The 20015-nt window shown below is 43.1% G+C and overlaps 1 protein-coding gene across 1 annotated transcript in view; it reads right to left on the minus strand.

Moving 5' to 3' along the window:
* The window catches only part of LOC111851973 (neurexin-2-like), a gene marked incomplete at its 3' end in the record, with an annotated part of 418474 nt that overhangs the window by 85760 nt on the left and 312699 nt on the right, over positions 1–20015 (minus strand). Inside the window, exon 5 of the mRNA XM_023827376.2 lies at positions 914–1215. Coding sequence (XP_023683144.2) covers positions 914–1215 — 302 coding nt within the window. The remainder of the gene's footprint in view (positions 1–913; positions 1216–20015) is intronic.

Below are 20015 nucleotides of genomic sequence, written 5' to 3' on the forward strand. Positions count from 1 at the left end.
TTGGTGCACAGTAGGGGTCTAAATCATTGGCCCCAATTCAATTCCATTCAATTCAGTCTAGAGAATGATTCAGTAGACTGGAATTCTTTCATTTCTACCATTAATTAGTTCAATTAATCCATTGTTAGGTTAATTTGAAAACCTAAACCTTGACTGAAAAAAAACAATATGAAAATGGTTCATCATCCAATGTGTGTTGTGTCTTTAGCTCTGGTGCTAATAACTTTGAATATTGATTAAGTTTAAATATCCCCCAAGATTAACACATCAGAATGATGCAAATATCTTGGATTTTTGCATGCTGGTACTGCTACAGTACTTTGTATGTCTACCTGTAGCACGTGAGCACGAGAGCACACAACCTGGAAGTAAGACTATCCTTAAGGCCCAAAAATGATTATTATAACCAATTATTGTAATCTTTACAGATACAGTTGAATCACCATCTTAGTAATCAATTCATCATGATGCACTGATGTATCTTTGCATGCCTAGTGCACAGACAACTGCTGATTTCCTTTTCACTTTTTTTCTGCATTTACCTTATAGATCCATTTGAATTGTAATTATGCTCTTGTATAATTATTAGTATCTGAATAAATAAAGCAAACATTTGCAGTTCCCCAAAATATCACAAGAATGTAATATCCTTTTTAAATGCAGCATATGCTTAACAACACAGAACCATATATCACTGTTTACTGTGAGCTCAACCAGGGTGCCACACATGCGACCCTCACACGACCCCATTAGCATGATCTCTGACAAACAGCAGCAGATGTATCCTCTGCTTAGAGTGCCATAAATGCTGAAATACACAATGTGATGCCATTCCTCAGACTGTCCAGAGCAAGCTGCAGAAAAGGAAAGAGAAATGCTTGATGGCAGAGCCTCCAGAAGAGAGAGTGTTTACCTGGCGCAGGTTGCGGGTGACACGCACGTCATGCCAAGCGTTGTCGTTGAACTTGCCATTGACAGGCTCCACCAGAGCCTCAAAGGCACCTGAGCCCAGGTTGATGACAAGCCAGACAGCGCCACTCTTCAGTGACAGGTTGACATAGTCAGCTGACTTTCCCGTGTGCAGCATGAGGCCGTTGCGCTGCAGCGTGCGGAAGGAGAGCGTGATCTCGTCTGTGTTGCTCTGGATGGGCGTCAGCGACAGGTCATAGCAGAAAAACTCGTTCCCCTTGAAGGTGGCCATGGACTCTTCCTTCCCTGTGGAGAGAGTGTCAAGGACACATTTAGCTACTGCTATGATTTCATGGGTTTCTGTTTAATTAGTAGCTTTTTCTGTTAAAAAAATAGCTGCTTATCATAGTCAGTGTCTCAAAGGAAGCCTAGATTACAACCCAGGCAGAATATGGCACAAAGCTGAGTGAGATGGCAGTATTTACTAAAGGGCCAATGTGAAACTTCATCAAAATGTAAAAACTAAATAAATAAACCTGCACTGCTATAAAGCCTTCTTATGTATTGCATGCTTTCATATCTGAAAATGAAATAGAGATATATTTAATGGACCTCTGAAAAACATTTGATTACTATATGTATATGAAAATGCAAAATAAATATAATACACTGTAAGTAATAAATGCTGTACAATTTTTAGCTGCAAGCCAGTGGAACACTGCCTGCTTTAAATGGTAATGATTAAAGGTGTTCCTAGAACACAGAGTAACAGGGAGGGACGGGGGATATGTTTCATAGTCACAGCACAAAGCTTCGCAGATGGAATTCAGGACGCCCCTTTGGTGCACATTTCCTATTGAGATTTATCAAACCTGCTGTTTCCCTGGACAGAACGATCCAGACAAAGTTAAAGGCAAAGTCCTTGCATAAGCTGCCAAAAGACACAAGCTGTGGAGGTCTGGGCTTTGATCGGGATTCCCTTATGAGGCCTAATTACAGTCAGTTCTGTCATGCTACTGGTATGGATTATCCCATCTTGTGAAAGGTAAGGGAAGGTGGGGTTCATTGCATAAATCCGTGATCTACTTGTCACCTGTGCTATACAGAGCATTTAACAGCTTACATAACTAATGCAACTAAAGAACATGTCTAATGTACTTAATTAAGTGTATTGTCCCCTCGACTTTAAGTCTGAGGTTTACACGTCAATTTAAAAATAATTGTTTCAATTAAAATGAGTAAACAAACCACAGGTTGAACGGAAGTAGTATGTACTTGCAATCCTAACCCACAGTGCATGCTCTTGTGCTTCTGCAAGAGTGGTACAAGAACGGACAGAAAAGGGTGCAAAGACAGAGATGACAAAGCATATTTTGCCCTTCTTTTAATGTACTTAAACTGATGGAGACTCAATGCATCACATCTTTCCAGTTGGATTGTGAAACACTGATTTGAATCTATATGGAACATGATTTGCCCTATTTTTTCATGGACATAGCAATTGGCTTGGAATAATACATTGCAGCCTACACTGTAGCATATAAGCTTGTTTGGACTATGCAGTTGATTGCATTGCTAATTTATCAGCAATGCATTCTAAACTTTCAGTCCATGCTACACATTAACACATCCATCCATCCATCCATCATCTGCCGCTTGTCCGGGGTTCGGGTCGTGGGGGCAGCAGCTTCAGGAGAGGCACCCAGACCTCCCTCTCCCCAGCTACCTCTACCAGCTCCTCGGGGGGGACACCGAGGCGTTCCCAGGCCAGCCGAGAGATATAATCCCTCCAGCGAGTCCTGGGCCTGCCCCGGGGCCTCCTCCCTGTAGGACATGCACGGAAAACCTCTCCGGGTAGCCGCCCAGGAGGCATCCGCACCAGATGCCCAAACCACCTCAACTGGCTCCTTTTGACGTGAAGAAGCAGCGGTTCTACTCTGAGGCCCTCCCGGGTATCCCAACTTCTCACCCTATCCCTAAGGGAGAGCCCAGACACCCTGCGGAGAAACCTCATTTCGGCCGCCTGTATTCGCGATCTCATTCTTTCGGTCATTACCCATAGCTCATGACCATAGGTGAGGGTAGATGGACTAATAGATCGAGAGCTTTGCTTTTTGGCTCAGTTCTTTCTTAGCCACGACGAACCGGTTAAGTGCCTGCAAAACTGTAGACGCTGCTCCGATTCGTCTATCCAGCTCCTGATCTCGCATACCCTCACTCGTGAACAAGACCCCGAGATACTTAAACTCCTCCACTTGAGGCAGTACGTCTTCCCCGACCCGAAGAGGGCAAACCACCCGTTTCCGGCTGAGAACCATGGTCTCGGACTTGGAACATAAGAACATAAGAAATTTACAAACGAGAGGAGGCCATTCGGCCCATCAAGCTCGTTTGGGGAGAACTTAGCTAATAGCTCAGAGTTGTTAAAATCTTATCTAGCTCTGATTTAAAGGAACCCATGGTTTTAGCTTCCACTACAATAGCAGGAAGACTATTCCATACTCTGACTACACGCTGTGTAAAGAAGTGCTTCCTTAAATTTGTTTTAAAATGTTCTCCCGCTAATTTCCACTTATGGCCACGAGTTCTAGTATTTAGACTAATATTGAAATAGTCATTTGGCTGAACAGCATCCAGACCCGTTAGAATCTTATAGAACTGAATCATATCCCCCCTTAGTCTCCTTTGCTCAAGGCTGAACAGATTCAGTTCCGCTAACCTCTCCTCGTAAGACATTCCTCTAAGACCAGGAATCATTCTCGTAGCTCTTCGTTGCACCTTTTCTAAGGCAGCAATGTCCTTCTTGAGGTATGGTGACCAAACCTGCACACAGTATTCTAGGTGGGGTCTTACCAAGGAATTATATAAGTGTAACATCACCTCCCTTGACTTAAACTCCACACATCTAGAGATATAACCCAACATTCTGTTCGCCTTTTTTATTGCTTCCCCACATTGGCGAGAGTGGGACATGGAAGCATCAACATACATACCGAGATCTTTCTCGTAATCAGCTACCTTTATTTATGGAGGTGCTAATCCTCATCCCTGCCGCTTCGCACTTGGCTGCGAACCGCCCCAGTGCATGCTGGAGATCCCCAGCAGATGAAGCCAACAGGACGTCTGCAAAAAGCAGCGAGCCAATCCTGAGGCCACCAAACTGGACACCCTCAACACCCTGGCTGCGCCTAGAAATCCTGTCCATAAATATTATAAACAGGACCGATGACAAAGGGCAGCCCTGGCGGAGCCCAACCCGCACCGGGAACACGTCCGACTTATTACCGGCAATGCGGACCAAGCTTCTGCTCTGTTCGTACAGGGACCGAATCGCCCACAACAGCGGACCCCGGACCCCATACTCCCAAAGCACCCCCCACAGAGCACCTCGGGGAACCTGGTCGTAAGCCTTTTCCAAATCCACAAAACACATGTAGACTGGATAGGCAAACTCCCAGGCCCCCTCCAGTACCCTTGCAAGGGTATAAAGCTGGTCCAGTGTTCCATGGCCAGGACGAAAACCGAGATTCGACTATCGATCTCACCGTCCTCTCCAGTACCCCGGAATAGACTTTCCCAGGGAGGCTGAGAAGTGTGATCCCCCTGTAGTTGGAACACACCCTCCGGTCCCCTTTCTTAAATAAGGGGACCACCACCCCGGTCTGCCAATCCAGCGGCACCGTCCCTGACCTCCACGCACTGTTGAGAAGGCGTGTCAGCCACGACAGCCCCACAACATCCAGAGCCTTCAGGTACTCTGGGCGGATCTCATCCACCCCCGGGGCCCGGCCACCACGGAGCTCTTTAACCACCCTGGCCACCTCAGCCCCAGTGATGTGCAAGCCCCCCCCAGCACCCTCGGGCTCTGTGCCCTCAGATGTCTCAAAGGCAATGTGCGTAGATGTATTTGAGGCAGGGTTGAGGAGGTCCTCAAAGTACTCCTTCCACCTCCGGGTGATGTCTCCAGGTGAGGTCAACAACACCCCCCCCCCACTATAAATAGTAGGAACCAGGAGCTGCTTACCCCTCCTGATACTCCGGATGGTTTGCCAGAACCTTTTTGAGGCCGACCGAAAGTCACTTTCCATGGCCTCACCGAACTCCTCCCACGCCCGGGTTTTTGCATCTGCGACCGTCCGATCTGACATTCGCCGCATAAGCGCAGATGACAGTCAGAGACCTATCCCCGACTCGAAGGCACAGGGAAACAGCCCTCTCGTTCACCGGGGTAAACTCCGTTGTTAATGCACCCAGCTGTGGGGCCACCAATAGCCCCACCCCAGCCCGGCGTCGCTCACTCGCCGCAACTCCAGAGTAAAAGGGTGTCCAGCCCATCTCCAGGAGATTGGTTCCAGAACCCAAGCTATGTGCTGAGGTGAGCCCGACTATATCTAGTCGATACATCTCAACCTCACGCACAAGCTCAGGCTCCTTCCCCACCAGAGAGGTGACATTCCATGTCCCGAAAACCAGTTTTGTCAGCCGGGGATCGGACCGCCAGGGCCTCCCTTGGCCGCCACCCGATCCACAAAGCACCGAACCCCTGACATTCCCCCTGCGGTGGTGGGCCCACCTGGGGACAGTCCCGCGTGCCTCTTTTGGGCTATACCCGGCCGGGCCCCACAGGCCCAGGCCCGGCCACCAGGCGCTCGCCAACGTGCCCCTCCCCCAGGCCTGGCTCCAGGGTGGGGCCCTGGTGACCCTAGTCCGGGCGAGGGAAACGAGACTTTGTTTTTAAACTTTTTCATGGGGTTCTTTTGGATTGCTCTTTGTCTGGCCCCTCCACTGGGACCTTTTTGCCTTGGGAGACCCTACCAGGGGCTATTGCCCCCGACAACATAGCCCCCAGGTTCACTGAGGCACGCAAAGCCCTCCACCACAATAAGGTGGCAATCCATTAACACATTTATACTAACATTTCTACCATACCTATAGGTTAGACAAATATGCTTGTTTACAGAATTGTTCTGAATGAAGCAGAGAAAAAGGTGAGCCCCAAAAAGATATGGACTCATTCTTGTACACAATATGAGTCATTCTCATGAGCTCATTAATGTAACACATCAGTCTGGGAAAGTGAATTTGTGTGGAGTAAAAAAAAAAAATGACAATACAAAACAATTGACGAAATGAAGGTATACCTTATTATACTGATTGATTGTTTATTGTAGGGTACATGCCAGAAAGACAAATGATTTAAAATATTTTATCTAGTTTTGTTTTATTTGATCTTAAAACCACAATGTTTCCCATAAACCTTGGCTCTATCAGTATTCTGGCCAGATCCCACCATTTCCCATAAACTTCTGCTCTCTCAGTGCCCAGGCCAGTCCCTGCCGTTTCCCATTAAAGCTCTGCTCTACCAGTGCCCAGTCCAGCTCCCTCCATTTCTCATGAAGCTCTGCTTTATTACTGCCCAGTTGAGTTACCTCCATTTTCCATAAACCTCTAATCAGTGCCCAGTCTAGTTCCTGCTGTTTCCCAACCTCTGTTTTATAAGTGCCTAAGCCAATTCCTGTCGTTTCCCATTAACCCTCTGCTCTATCAGTGTCTGGGCTCTTTCCAGCTGTTTCCTGACTTCTGCTCTATCACTGCCCAGACTAGTTCCTGCTGTATCCCACTAAAGCTCTGCTCTATCAGTGTCCAGTCCAGTTCCCACCATTCTCCATAAACCTCTGTTATATCAGTGCCCAGGCTAGTTCCTGCTCTTGCTGCTGGTGTTGGGAAAGTGGCTAAACCTAGTTGTTATGCATCTCTGGTGGAAGTAGCCATGCCACCTTGTTGAGTCACTGGAAATAAGCATATCTATTTGTTATGTGAGACCACTAGATAGTTTAAAAGATTTATTTAACTCAGCATGAAAATGTGGCACCCAGACCTGGGTCTGGCAAAAAAAAAAAAAAAAAACTTGACTTTGAATAGAGGTGAAATCTAACTTTCCTGTGAATAGTTTACATTCAGGTAACTTTTAAAATGAAGGTCTAGAGAAAGTAGAGAATTGTGAAGACTGAGCTGAAAGGAATTTAATATGATCTTGCATGGGAATTGTGATGCTTTTTATAAAAGTGCTTTCTGCTCTTCCTGCATCATTTGTTTGCCATGTAAAAATGTTAAACTTGCATCTAGTTAACTCTTCATGTCAACTGCAAAATATTTCTCATATTCTACATATGCAATGTGAATAATCTGGTGTCATATCAGATGGAGGCAGATGGAGTCCTGGGTGGAAGAGTGTGTGTTTTATATTCTTAGCAATTCTTAGCAAATCACCAGCTGAATTTGTATATATTTAGGCAGCTTTTTAATGAATCATACAAGGGAGAAAAAAAGATGGGAAATTAACATTGTTATCCTATGCATTTATGAATATTGGTGATGAGGAATTCAACTTAAATCTAAAAATCAAAAGTAGGAGACTGATTGTGTAAACATCAACATAAAAAGAAAAAATCACCAGCAATCTTGTTCAGAAGTACAATTAACGCAAGAGTTAAGGTACAAGTGAAAGCAGCTGAATCAATGTTATCATTTTGCATATTGCTTTGCAGTTTAGTATGAGGTTTGTGTAAGGTTTAGGTCATAATTATGTGCATGTGAGGAATACAGAGATTTCTGTTACTCACTACAGTGTGTCTGCCAGAATCACAGTAGTGGAATGAGATGTGCTGTGGAGGTACAGTGGGATACAAAGCTTGCTTTGTTTAATCTTCACAGGCAGGGCTATCTACAATCCGTCAGCATAAACACATTGGCAAACTATTAGCAAACACTTTCTGTTCCTATAGACAAACAAATTATGTCCTAACCAAACAGCACCACTGACCCAGGCCTTCCTAACCAGCACCCAGGGTACACTATACAAATTAAGCACTCTCTAAGCCTCAGCTCTCCTAACCAGCTTCACTTTACAGACCACAAAGGAGGAATATATGGCAACCCTTCATGGGGATTGTATCTGTAGAGTCTGATTTTCCTCTCCCTGGTCCAGACTGCTGTTTTGCATCCTCCTTTTAGCCCCCCATCCTCCTTTTTCTGTTCCCCTGCCTGCTTCTGTGAAGATCCCACCCATATATACTACGGAAATTGAAAACGACCATGCTTGCAATTTTTTTATGCTGTTATCTCGAGAAAACAAAATTATGATCTTTTTAGCTCAACAGCATTAAAAAAATAATTGCCAGCATATCTAATTTTGGCTATGGTACACATACTTTACAGTATACAAACACTTCTCTACTTATGAACTTTCAACTTATGAATTTTCAGACATATGAATGAAGAGGACTGTAAGTCCAAATTGTGTTTGTTGGGCTCCCGTTTCCTTTTCGCAACATCAATTTTTTTTTTCTGTGTGCAAATTCTAACTAGTACAACTTCTGCCCGCTACTCCCGCCACGCAGCAGCGTTGCCAGGGGCGGATTAACGCACAGGCTAGATATGGCTTACGCCTAGGGGCCCCACGTGTGCCAGCCTGCAAGGGGGCCCCCATTGGCGCGGAGGGGGGCGGGGTTGGGGGGCCCACAGACTACTGTAGCCTAGGGGCCTCTGTACACCTTAATCCGCCCCTGAGCGTAGCGTGCGTACTCCCAGCATCCTAGTTCATTGTACTTGCGTTCATTGTTCCCTTCTTGTCCTACATATAAATAAAGTGACAGTTCGCAGTAAAACATTCTGTTACCTATATTGTGGAATGGTTCCAGCCTACGGTAGGGATGCTTAATTGGTCTCAGTCAATAAATTTAAACTGAAGACCTATTTCTTCAGTTTAGCTTACACACAGCTTAGCATATAACACACTGCAACTATGGCTGCTGGTGCTGCTGTACATGTCATTTTTATTTACTATGCTTGTCAATTCATGTGTCAATGCATGTTCTGACCACCCATGCTCTCTGCCTCCCCACATGTCCAGATGGTGCCTGTGGTGGGCACTATCTGAGCTGGAGTCCTCATTCAGTCCCACGGAAGGGTGACATTGTGGATGTGACTGACAAGCTGCAACATCATGGGTGCAGACTACAATCTGCATCCTGCACAGGCTGGCATTGAAAATCAATAGACTTGATTACAGTCTACACCTTGCTTTTAGCAAGCAAGCTCACTCTTTTCTTTTTCCTATAATGTTAGCAGCCCGGGGGGGAGGGGGGAAGCCACTTGACCTTGGACCCGCAGAGGTTTTTTTCTCTGTACTTGTGAGTTTTTGGTTCCTCTCCTCCATTGTCATCTGACACACACACTACAATGGTCATTCTTACTTTTATTTCTTTGTCTTTCCATTTCCCAGTTTTTCTATTGTTCTTACTTTATGATGTTGCACTGTATCATAACACACCCATGTAAAGCACCTTGGGGTGACTCTGTTGTGAAAGGCACTATATAAAAAAAAAATTAATTGATGTACAAAAATGTAAGACGTATTGTGCCCTCCTGACACTTGGCCAATTGCTATGTGTAAATTCACTGTCTCCTGCTTCGGATCGCAAACAAACTGTCCTGGCTGTGTTTCTGAGCCGTATGTAATGCCAGACCATGTCTGCAGGCTCTGACAGCAACTGCTCACTTTTCTGCAGGACTGGAAAACCAGCTTGAAGAGGAACCCAACGACAGCATGCTGGTGTCAGGCCTGGTCTCCTACCTGCTGAGGTATGATGTGGTGTGTGTGTGTGTGTGTGTGTGTGTGTGTGTGTGTGCGCGCACACGTGGGACAGGTTGGCTTTATGTTTCTGTGCTGGGGTCTATGTCTGTCTTTCTGTGTGTGACCAGCTGCCCGGATCACCCCGTGGTCCAGCTCCTGAAGACCCTGCAGTACAATATATACGACCGCCTGTACCCCCTGGTGAGCCAGTGCCCCCCCCCCCCCCCCATCACCGCTCCCTCCCAGTTGGCCATCAAGACCTCGGTCAGCGCTCAGAACCTGCGCTCCGAGTCCGGCCTGCTTGCCTCGCCGCCCTCCTACCATGACCACAACGCCAACCGCGAGGGGGAACCTGTGCTCCCCGACCGGGAGAACTCCTTCGAGGATCTGGAGCAGTTCATGACGCAGATGGATTTGGAGCCAGGGTGTGAGCGCCGGCCTGAGGTGGTGTCCCACATCCCGGAGCTGGAGGGCTTGGCGCTCCGGGAACCTCTGAAGAACATCGTTAAGGACGTGCACGCTGCCATTGGTGCGTGACCTCCATATCTGCTGTGAGGGTCTGCTGTCTTTATTGGGGGGGGGGGGCGGGTGACCTCAGACCTGTCCCCCCCCCCCCTTGCCCCCAATGCACAATTAACTTTTGTTAAAGGTTTAATTATGACTATTGGGTTAAGGAGTTGGTAATGCAAATGGTGGAACAACCCAATGTAAGGAATGCCAGAGGGCCCCCTTGTGACACCCCCAGGGCCCCAGGTGGGACTGGCTTGTTTGTCGGCTGAGCTCATCTCTGATGTTTCTGTCTTCAGTATCAGTAATATGAGCTGTGACTCCTTCCCGCCATCCCTGCCCCCCCCCCCCCCCTTAAAATACGCCCTGGCTGAGTCGCATCTGTGATGTTGTGGGGCTTTCTGGGCCCGTAATGGAGGGACTCTTTGCTGTATCTCTCCCACCATCAACCAGCTGAAGCGCTGACTGTTTCCTATGGTACCATATTAGGAAGCCTTTGACCGCTTGAGGTCATGTGTGGCTCAGCGGGTTAGAACGCTGTGTTTGTTGGTTCAAATCCCAAAGGTGGCAAAGTGATTTCACCATTGGGCCCCTGTGTTGGGCCCCTGTGTTGGACCCTTTACCCCCAAATAGACAGCCCATGCATGGAAATGTCTGCCAAATCAGTCAGAAATGCTAATGATGTCTTGACTGTGAATCAGATAGCAGCTTTTCAAGGTTAACTTTTTATATGTATTACGGCATGGTCTCACTTTGTAGGACTCTTCCTCCCCACCCTGCAGATCGCCTCCTCTCTCTCTGTCTGCTGTCCTTCGAGTGCCTCAACAACGCCACATCCAAAGACCTGTGTGTCGCCTGCATCGAGGAGGCATTCTTTCCCCTGCTCTGGGGCCCCCTGTTGGTGCTCTTCAGGTACTGCGGGTTGGCATAGATGTTACCTTTATCTGAGATGAATCCCAGTTTGTACTAATATTCCGTGTGCTCTTGTGTTCATGCTACATTTGTCCGTGAACAGGCGGTGCATGCATGCTGTACTGAAATTCCACCAAACCCGGAGAGGGCAGATGTATTGCAACAAACATAAATACAAGCAGTGTTGTGAACATTTTTATGAACAGTTTTAAAGCTTTTAGTCTAGGATTGGCTGGCATTAAGGTATACCGCGGTATTACGAAATCCTTTCAACAGAATTAGCCAGCTACCTCCCCCCCCCAATACTTTATCCATCCATCCGTCCATCCATCCATCTTCTACCTATTCTAGAGTAGTGTTTTTGTTGCAATTTTATCTTGCCAGTTAGCAGTTTTTTGGTGGCATTGTGGCAGAGAGGTTAGAACTACAGTCTCACAATTTACCTGTTTATGCTGTAACCTTTTGAAATGTAAAATCATTAAGCAGCCTTTCTTCAGTTTGACCACCTCCTGCACTGTGAAAACAGATCCTTAATGGGATTGTAATGCAAGTGGATTTGCCCTCTGCATGGTTAGGGCATGTGTCAGTGAGCATTAGAACACACTGGCAATTTCAGAAGTTTGCTCATTAGGCGCAGGTCATGGAGAATGCAAATGTAGTTGCAAAGTCATCACTGCCCAGGATGCATTTCAACATGAACAAACTAGACCAATATCTAACACCTAGTAATATAATATTAGAAAGTAAAAGGAATTGCTTTTTTGGAACTGAGCAACAACACAATTTATATGCATTTTATCATCTGGGCTATAGTTGCAACTAGAGCTGTTACTTTTACTCAATTGAATTTGAGTACACAATTTTTAAAAGTCATTGATTAAAATTTGCCTTCTCAATTATTCAGCAATTTGGTAGAAGGAAGATGTAGCAGAGCAGATGGAGGTCAAATGAAAAGACAAAAGCCTCAGTTATCTAGAAGCACTTCATATTAAAAGTGAATGAAAATGCAGTAGTCTGTCAGTATCACAAAGCAGAACTTAAATATCACATCAGCATGACTGCAATATAGTTACATCCAGGTCACCCAATAATCAGAAATGACCCATAGATGACAATAAGATACGTACATTTGGAATAGACTGGTCTGTGTTTGTCCTCACTTCAGAGTCTGAGGTTTCTTTTTCAATGTGTTCCAGCTTATTTTGTCTCAGCCTTTTAACTAAGGCTTCATAAGAGAATACCTTCACTCTGACCACCACATTCAGTGTTTCTGTTAGTGGGACCATCGGGCATTTTCCGATAGTGGGGGCCATAGGCAGGGATCGGACACTTTTGATTACCATTGAGGAATTGAGTGATTTTTATCAGTGGGAAGTGAATAGTTAAAATACCAACAATAACTTTGCTTTGGTAAAGTGAGTTTTAGGTTGAGATTGACAGGACTATGGTCTGAGATCAAGATGTAACAATATTTAGTGAGGAATATGTTTGTAATTGATTTGGAGTCCACTAAAATAATTAATTTGGGAATGATTTATGGATCTGCGAATAAAATGTGTAATCCTCCTCTGTTGGGTGTTGTAGTCACCAAATATCTACCATATTCCAAGATCCAATTAAGTTATTTTTAGGGCCTGAACCGTAGTAACTGTCTTCGCTTGTGTGAAGACATACATAGGAACAGATCTAGGTTGCAGTTGAAATTTCCTCCAATTAGTGTATGGCTGGACTTGGGTAATAAAGAGTCAGGAAATAAATAAAAAACTTTAAGAATGTAAGTCATCAGCATTTAGCCCATATATGTTTAAGGTGGTTGGAAAAGAATTATATATAAAATATAACATATAAGAATAAATCTGTCTTCTGATTCAAATGGAAGATAATAATTTTTCAAAAATGTAGAGCAATCCCTCTGACCTTAGACGAAAAGCATGACTGGTAAGCTTCTGAAATTCAATTAGCACTTTGATACCTCTGCTGTGTTGTTTCAAGATGTGTTTCTTGGAGAAAGATTATATCGATTTTAGATGATTAAATATGTGAGAAAATTTTACCACTAGAGACTGGCAATTTTTTTGGGAATCCCATGGGCCATGAGATTGATCCCGTGGGATGGGAGTCAATTTCAATATTATCACAGGACTGGGACATGACGAGAAAAGCAGTCAACGGGAACATGCAGGAGCGGGAATCATATTAATAGGCCGGTTTTTATATGGTGATCTCACCATAATAAATAAAATAGCACAAAAATAATGCTGTGTTCTTTATTTTGAACACAATGTAGCTGTATCATTGACTTGGGACTTTCAAAAACGCTTAACGTGCAAAAGCTTAACGTGGCTAAATGTTCCAAACCAGTGACCAATAATCACCAAATTTCATATCTAGTCACACTTAATTTGAGATGAAGTATATATCTGATTGGTCATGTTTGCATGAATTATCTGAATTAAGTAGTGTATGGCATCACATCAGTACTAAAACTAGAGAGCAGTATAACAACGTAAAACATATAAACCTGCATAAATATCCGCAAATGTAAAGCTTGCGAGTACAGAAAGAAGAACAGTGTGCATGTATATCATAATGTCACGCTCAGACTATGTTTTTTCCCTCTCAAATGTTTTTTTCCATCTTGACGTACCAAGTAGATAACCTTCAGCTGCCCTCTGCGCAAATGCTGTTGGCTGTTGACTTCTGGTTTTGTGATTGACTGCACACCTTGAAGAGCTTCTACAGAAGATACAGATCAGCGACGAAGAGGAACGTCGATAGGCAGCTAAGTTAAAAGCAAATCATGTTTTTTATAATAATAATTCAATACCCAAGCTTTAACAATTTTTTACAAACATGCATGCAATGATTCCCATTGGCCACTAGCCTGTTCCCCTCCGTCGACATAAAAGTGGTAATTCACTGACTATTATATGGCATCACCTTTTATAATGTTTACAATACAGATCATTGACATGGCAGCCTGGCAGTATGAGTAATTTAGTGCTGCTAAACCTAGTCCATGAATGCAAAATGAAATTATACTGGTGGGATGTCTAAGTCTGAATCTTACCCCTGTCTTAGTGATTGTTTCACAGATAAGCCTAGTAACCCTCAGCCCCTAAAAATAAGAAAAGAAAAATGAACAACTCTTGGAAAGAAACAGCTAAAAGATCTGGCTAGCTTCAAACAGTCATCACCATAATGATACACCATAAGATAAAATAGATCTTTATTGTTATTTCTATTATTATAGAATCAATGAAAAACAGTTTAGCAGCTCTCTGTTTAGCAGCACAAGTTAAAGTGCTGTTAAAGTTAAAGTTTATATGTTATATGTCTATATGCTTGTGAGTATATGTAAAGTTGGGGGAACATGAGACTAAGAATTTCATTGCGGGTAATGATGCTACATTGTTATCTGTATATGACAATAAAAACTTGAAAGTCATAAATAAGAAATAAGAACAACACACAAAAAGAGACAGCCATCCTATTACAGTATGAGTGTTTGAGTACAATGTGTACAATACGTCAGTCGAGGTAGTGTGTGCTTAATGACCTGCCCTAAGCATAGAGTTTCACAGAAACAGTCATTCAGGGGGTGGTTGATGGGCGCATTTGACTGCCTGTGGGTAAAAGCTTTTGTTCAGTCTCTTTGTTCTTGCTCTGATTGACCTATAGAGTCTGCCAGAGGCGAGGGGGGAGAAATGGTAGTGTTCCGGGTGTGATGAGTCTTTGATGATTTTACTGGCTCTCCGGTGGAGTCTGCCAGTGTAAATGTCCTTGAGAGGGGTTAGTGCTGTTCCGATTACCCGCTCTGCCGCCCTTACCACCCGCTGCAGGTTCTTCCTGTCTTCCTCAGTGCAGCTACTGAACCACACTGTGCAGCAGTAGGTCAGGAGGCTCTCGATATTAGAGCGGTAAAAATTGGTTAGTAGCTTTTGGGGGAGGTGGGCCTGACGCATCTTCCTGAGGGAGTACATTCTTTGTTGTGCCTTCCCCACCTGGTGAGAGATGTTTGTGGACCAAGTGAGGTCGGTGGAGATGTGGACCCCTAGGAACATGAAGCTGTCCACCCTCTCTACCTCTTCTCTGTCGATGTAGAGGGCAGAGTGCTCAGCCCGCTTGGCTCTCCTGAAGTCCACTATCATCTCCTTGGTTTTAGATATATTCAGTTCCAGGTTATTAATGTCACACCATTGTCTCAGCTGCTGAACCTCCTCCCTGTAGGCTGATTCGTTGTTGTTGTCAATCGGTCCTACAATGGTGGTGTCATCAGCAAATTTGATGATGGTGTTGCTGGTGTGAATGGGAAAATGAATTCCCATGACTATTGTCAGAAATCTATCTTTTGGACAAGGTTTTCATAGTGTGCAGCCCATCCCAATACTAGGAGTCATCAGCCAATAGCATTCAGCAACAGAGCCAGTCATGAGCCAAAACTGCCAAAACTCAAACGCAAAAATTTCACTTGAGCAAAGAGAACAGTTGAAGGCAATCTACTTGAAGTGTGACGAAAACTCTAAAGTTAAGAGACAAAAAACACAGTCGGATTGCGATATTATGATAGATGCGCAAGCAGTTCTTTCTGTGCTCGAGAGAGTCCCTCGCAAGTGGGATATTTATGCAGGTTTATATTTTTCGCACTGTGTTTTAGTGCTCTGCACAATACATAGATGCATCTTTACACTACTAGTACAAAAAATAATCAACAAAGCTTACCAATACATGTTACTAATGAACAAATCCAATTGTGAACATTGAAATAATTATTCTGCATAAAAAATAATCTGTAAATAGCTGAAAGCATTGTTAGGATGTTTAAGTTGTTGGTAAGGAATAAAATAGATTTTTAAAATAAATCAGGCATCCTTAAGATGTATATAAACTGGTTAATATTTCCTGGAACTGTTCATTCCCATGCAAATTTAGCAAGGACTTTGTGGGAAATACAGAGACACCATTGTACAGGAGATAGATGCTAATACACAATAACAGCTGTGTCTAAGGGGGTGAGAGTTTCATCTGTATTGTCCACAGGCTGCTGGGTGAATCAGAGTTAATTACTGAAAGACACAAGCTCTGTGTTTCTGTGGCTGGAATAGAACAAATTAATTTTTATTCCAGAATATTGACTAATCTCCAGTTATGTGACGTTTTTAGAAAAAAACAAAATAAATGGGAATGATTTCCCATTGCAGTGTCTGTATCAGTACAGGGACATATTCACCTGTGGAACAGCCCCGTGTTAGTGCCCCTGGTGCCCACTTATGACTGCTCATTTCTTGAGTTGCCATTTCTATTTCATTACCTTATATTGGAGTATTCAAATTCCCAAACAACAACAGCAAGTCTTACAGTGGGAATGGGTGAGGGCACAAGGTCACTCATAAGTCACTGAAAATAATGACATTATAGTAAGCATTTCATATATCTAATAACTGAGCTTTCATCAATGTGTTCAATGTTAATTGCTTCTCTTCAAGTGTACAGCTTAATTTCACTTTATTTCACTACACCTTTTCCCTAGATACTATATGAACTCATTGGTGCAGTTTTGGTAACCCCTTCTTTGCAGTGTGCAGACTGTAACTGAGAAAATCTGAATGTAACCATGCACATGCAGAATCTTACATCCGAAATGACTGTTTGAAAACATACACAGACATGGAGATGCATCTGCCAAAACTTGGAGACATGGAGATAACATTTATGGATATGCATATATTGAGGGTGCCAGAACTGTCCAGGATTCAAGTCCTTTTGGACTTACTCTAAAGGAATAAAAAGTGTTAAAACCTGATCTACGAAAAGCATTCAAGTCTGTCTTCTAGTATTGCATGGTATACCGATACTGAAAAAGTACCGCAATACCTTGTCATTAAAAATTATACTATTTTCTATTTTATTAGTATCGGTACTGAAGAATATTCCTTTTGAGTTGTGTCACTGAACAACAGCAGGTCAGCATGAGCTCTGTTTACTCTCCTTCTCCCTGAAAGAATAGTGGACATGCCAACTGTTTTTTTTTTCATCTCACCTTGCAACTTTCAGAGAGGAGGGCAGTGATGGGTGAAATTACTCTTTTTTTTGGAGCACAGTTCATTTAATTCAGTTCACCTAAAAGATTTGTTCTGATTCATTCACTAACTTGTTCAGTGACACTAACTTGTTCTTTGCATAAAATATATATGAAATATTTGTGTCCAAAATAGTGCTAAAAATAGTGCTAAAAAGTAAGGTAAATACCACCAATAAGTCATTTGAGAAAAATACCATTTATTATTGAACTGTAGGCTAAGCATGCAGACGCTAACAAACCTTGGTTAAAATCATTTTTAGGCGTGAAAATGTAGCATCTCTTAAATCCAGTTGCAGTTACGGAAGACCCTTCACAAGTAGGTTATATGCTACAACAGTAGATGGTGTACAGTATTTCATTCATGACCGAGGTATGGCTCTCTCATTCAGTAGCCTGTCTGAGTCTCTTGTTCACCGACTCGTTCACCAACTCATTCACTCCTTTGGATCTCTTGTTCAGAAGGAGAATGATAGACCCAAAGAAGTGGGAAATTTTCTCATTCATCAACTCACTCACCAACTTGGCCCTTCACTCACTGTAGGCAGATACGTTCAGTTCCAGGTTTAGTTTCTGACAATCATATGCTTGCTTACAGCACGGCTTTACGCGCCTCACTGGCTCTCACTGGCCATATTTGAGTAGGGAAGCAGCATTTGCGTCATACAGTACTGTGCAAAAGTCTTAGGTAGTCAAAAAAATGTTTAAAGCTATTTGTCTGGGTATAGTCTGGGTAGTAAGTGCACTTTATTCAGCACAAAAAACACATTAGCATTAGAACATACACAAATAAAGAATAACACAATAAAAACTAGTAAGAATTTCTTCTGTTCTCCAAACAGTTACTGATTTCTAGTTGGATGGCTTAGATGAACACCATTTCAGTTCCCAAACCCTTCTCAGGGGCACCTCAGCCATTCCATGTATTTATTACATTTCAATTAATTAATCTTAAAAGTCATTTTTAAGCTATTGAAGGTGTCCTAGTCATTGAGGCAAAAAATACATGGTTGTTTTGGATGGTTGCTGCAAATACTTGGGTGATTTTAGCAGAAGTTTTGAAATGGCTACATTAACCCATTGTCACCTGCCATGGTGACAATGGAAATTGCTGTGGTATTGGTCATTGTCAGTTCATGGTCCCAGGGCCACCTGCTGTGAGGACACACTCTACAGGAATATCACAAGGACTCCATAGGATTTTAAGACAGCCACACATGTTCATTACGGTTGCAAGGCAATAAAACCAATTGAAAGAAAATCAAGAAGCAGAAAGACTATAATGCTTTAAAGAAAGTAATAATGTGATAAATCATGTCACCCCCTTTCACAGTTGATGTGTTAAATGACATTATCCTTCAGCGTATTTATTCTCCAGATACACAGACCGATTTTTGGTGACACACAAAATCAACAAAAAACATACTTTAATTTAATTTAAAATGTGCTGTCTCCAAAAACGTCCAAAAGAGACACTAGAGAAACAGTCACTGGTGTAAATTTCTAACAGGCAATATAGAAGGTATAGCTGAAAGATGCAGCACTTTCAGGGCACCTCTCTTTATAATAGGGGTGGCCAGTATGATCCGCACAGGACCACTGTGTATGCAGGGTTTTGGGATAACCTTTAGGTCAGCTGTTCAAACCCAGGGATGAGAACTCTTCAGCCAATCAGTCCTCTAACTAGTAATGTAAATTAGGGAGCTGCAGCGAAAATCTGCATACACAGCGGTCCTTTCTGGATAAGATTGGCCAGCCTTGCTTTATAATGTGCCCTGTATGTCATTATGTGTGAATAATATTTATAATGGACAATAGTAATTATAATAAATTAATCGAGCCAAAAATGAAAATTGGCAAAGCTTGTATGGGCTTATTGAGGGTTACTGCAGTACGTTGATCTAGTTGAAATATTAATCTACATTCTTCACTTGTAGAAATTGACAGGCTATGTGTGATGGAAGACTTTACCGCACCGTTCATCTTATCCCCCAAATAATGTCACACCAAATTGTCATGCCCAATCGTCCGATCCTCCTGTGTGCCACAACCCCCTCGTTAACCTCATGTGAAATCCCGATGTAACCAGCTGTCCCGTGTTATTTCTGATTTGTCCTGTGTATTTAAGTCCGTGTTCAAGTGTGTTTCCCCAGTCCTGTCATTGAAGTTTGTACCACGTCTTTGTGCTCTGCATCCAATAAATCCCCTGTTTTCTGGATTTCTGTCTGCCTAACCCTGATTCCCCGCTCCCTGCTCACTCGCCCTGCGCGTGGTCACTACAACTATTGTTTAGACAGTGTTATGTCTACTTTGCCAGAGGTGCTGAAGTCATTCTCACTAGACCCAGAATCAGAACAAAATGCTATATAAATGTATCTGTATATACATTTGCTTAGATTAACCTTCACCTGACATAGGCTGAAATATGGATCCAAACCAAAGTCAGATGTAAAGAATGTCTTAATCTGTGTTTTTTTTTTTTTTTTTTTGTTCATGTTGTGGCAGTACAGGAAGAGAAAATCATATGAAAAACTATAGTGGAATGTGCTATCAACTGATTCACAAAGGTTTGTGTTCCTTAACAAATTGAGTAGGTCTTTTAAGACCTTTTTTTTTTACCTTGGGTAGACCAAATTACGTCTATATTTCCTATGAAGTTAGATAATTCAGATTTTAATGTAGCTTGCTAAACATCTTCAAGTTATACATGATCATTCTGAGGCAGCGAAACACCATGTTAAACATCCTTTCCCTTTTTTTGGGAAGTGATGACCCCAAATAATGTTATAAAATTACTTTAAATTTATGTAGGTAATTGCTGGATGGACATGCTGTCATGACCTGCATGACCAGTCCTCGTGTGTGCCACGCCCTCCCTCCTGGGAATTTTTTAAACATGGGAATTTTTTAAAAGCACATTATTGCAAGTACAAGAGGACTTCATACCTGTTTCTAGCAAGAATAAATCTAGGA

This window comes from Paramormyrops kingsleyae, chromosome 10 (genome assembly GCF_048594095.1).
Source record: "Paramormyrops kingsleyae isolate MSU_618 chromosome 10, PKINGS_0.4, whole genome shotgun sequence".
Taxonomy (NCBI): Eukaryota; Metazoa; Chordata; class Actinopteri; order Osteoglossiformes; family Mormyridae; genus Paramormyrops; species Paramormyrops kingsleyae.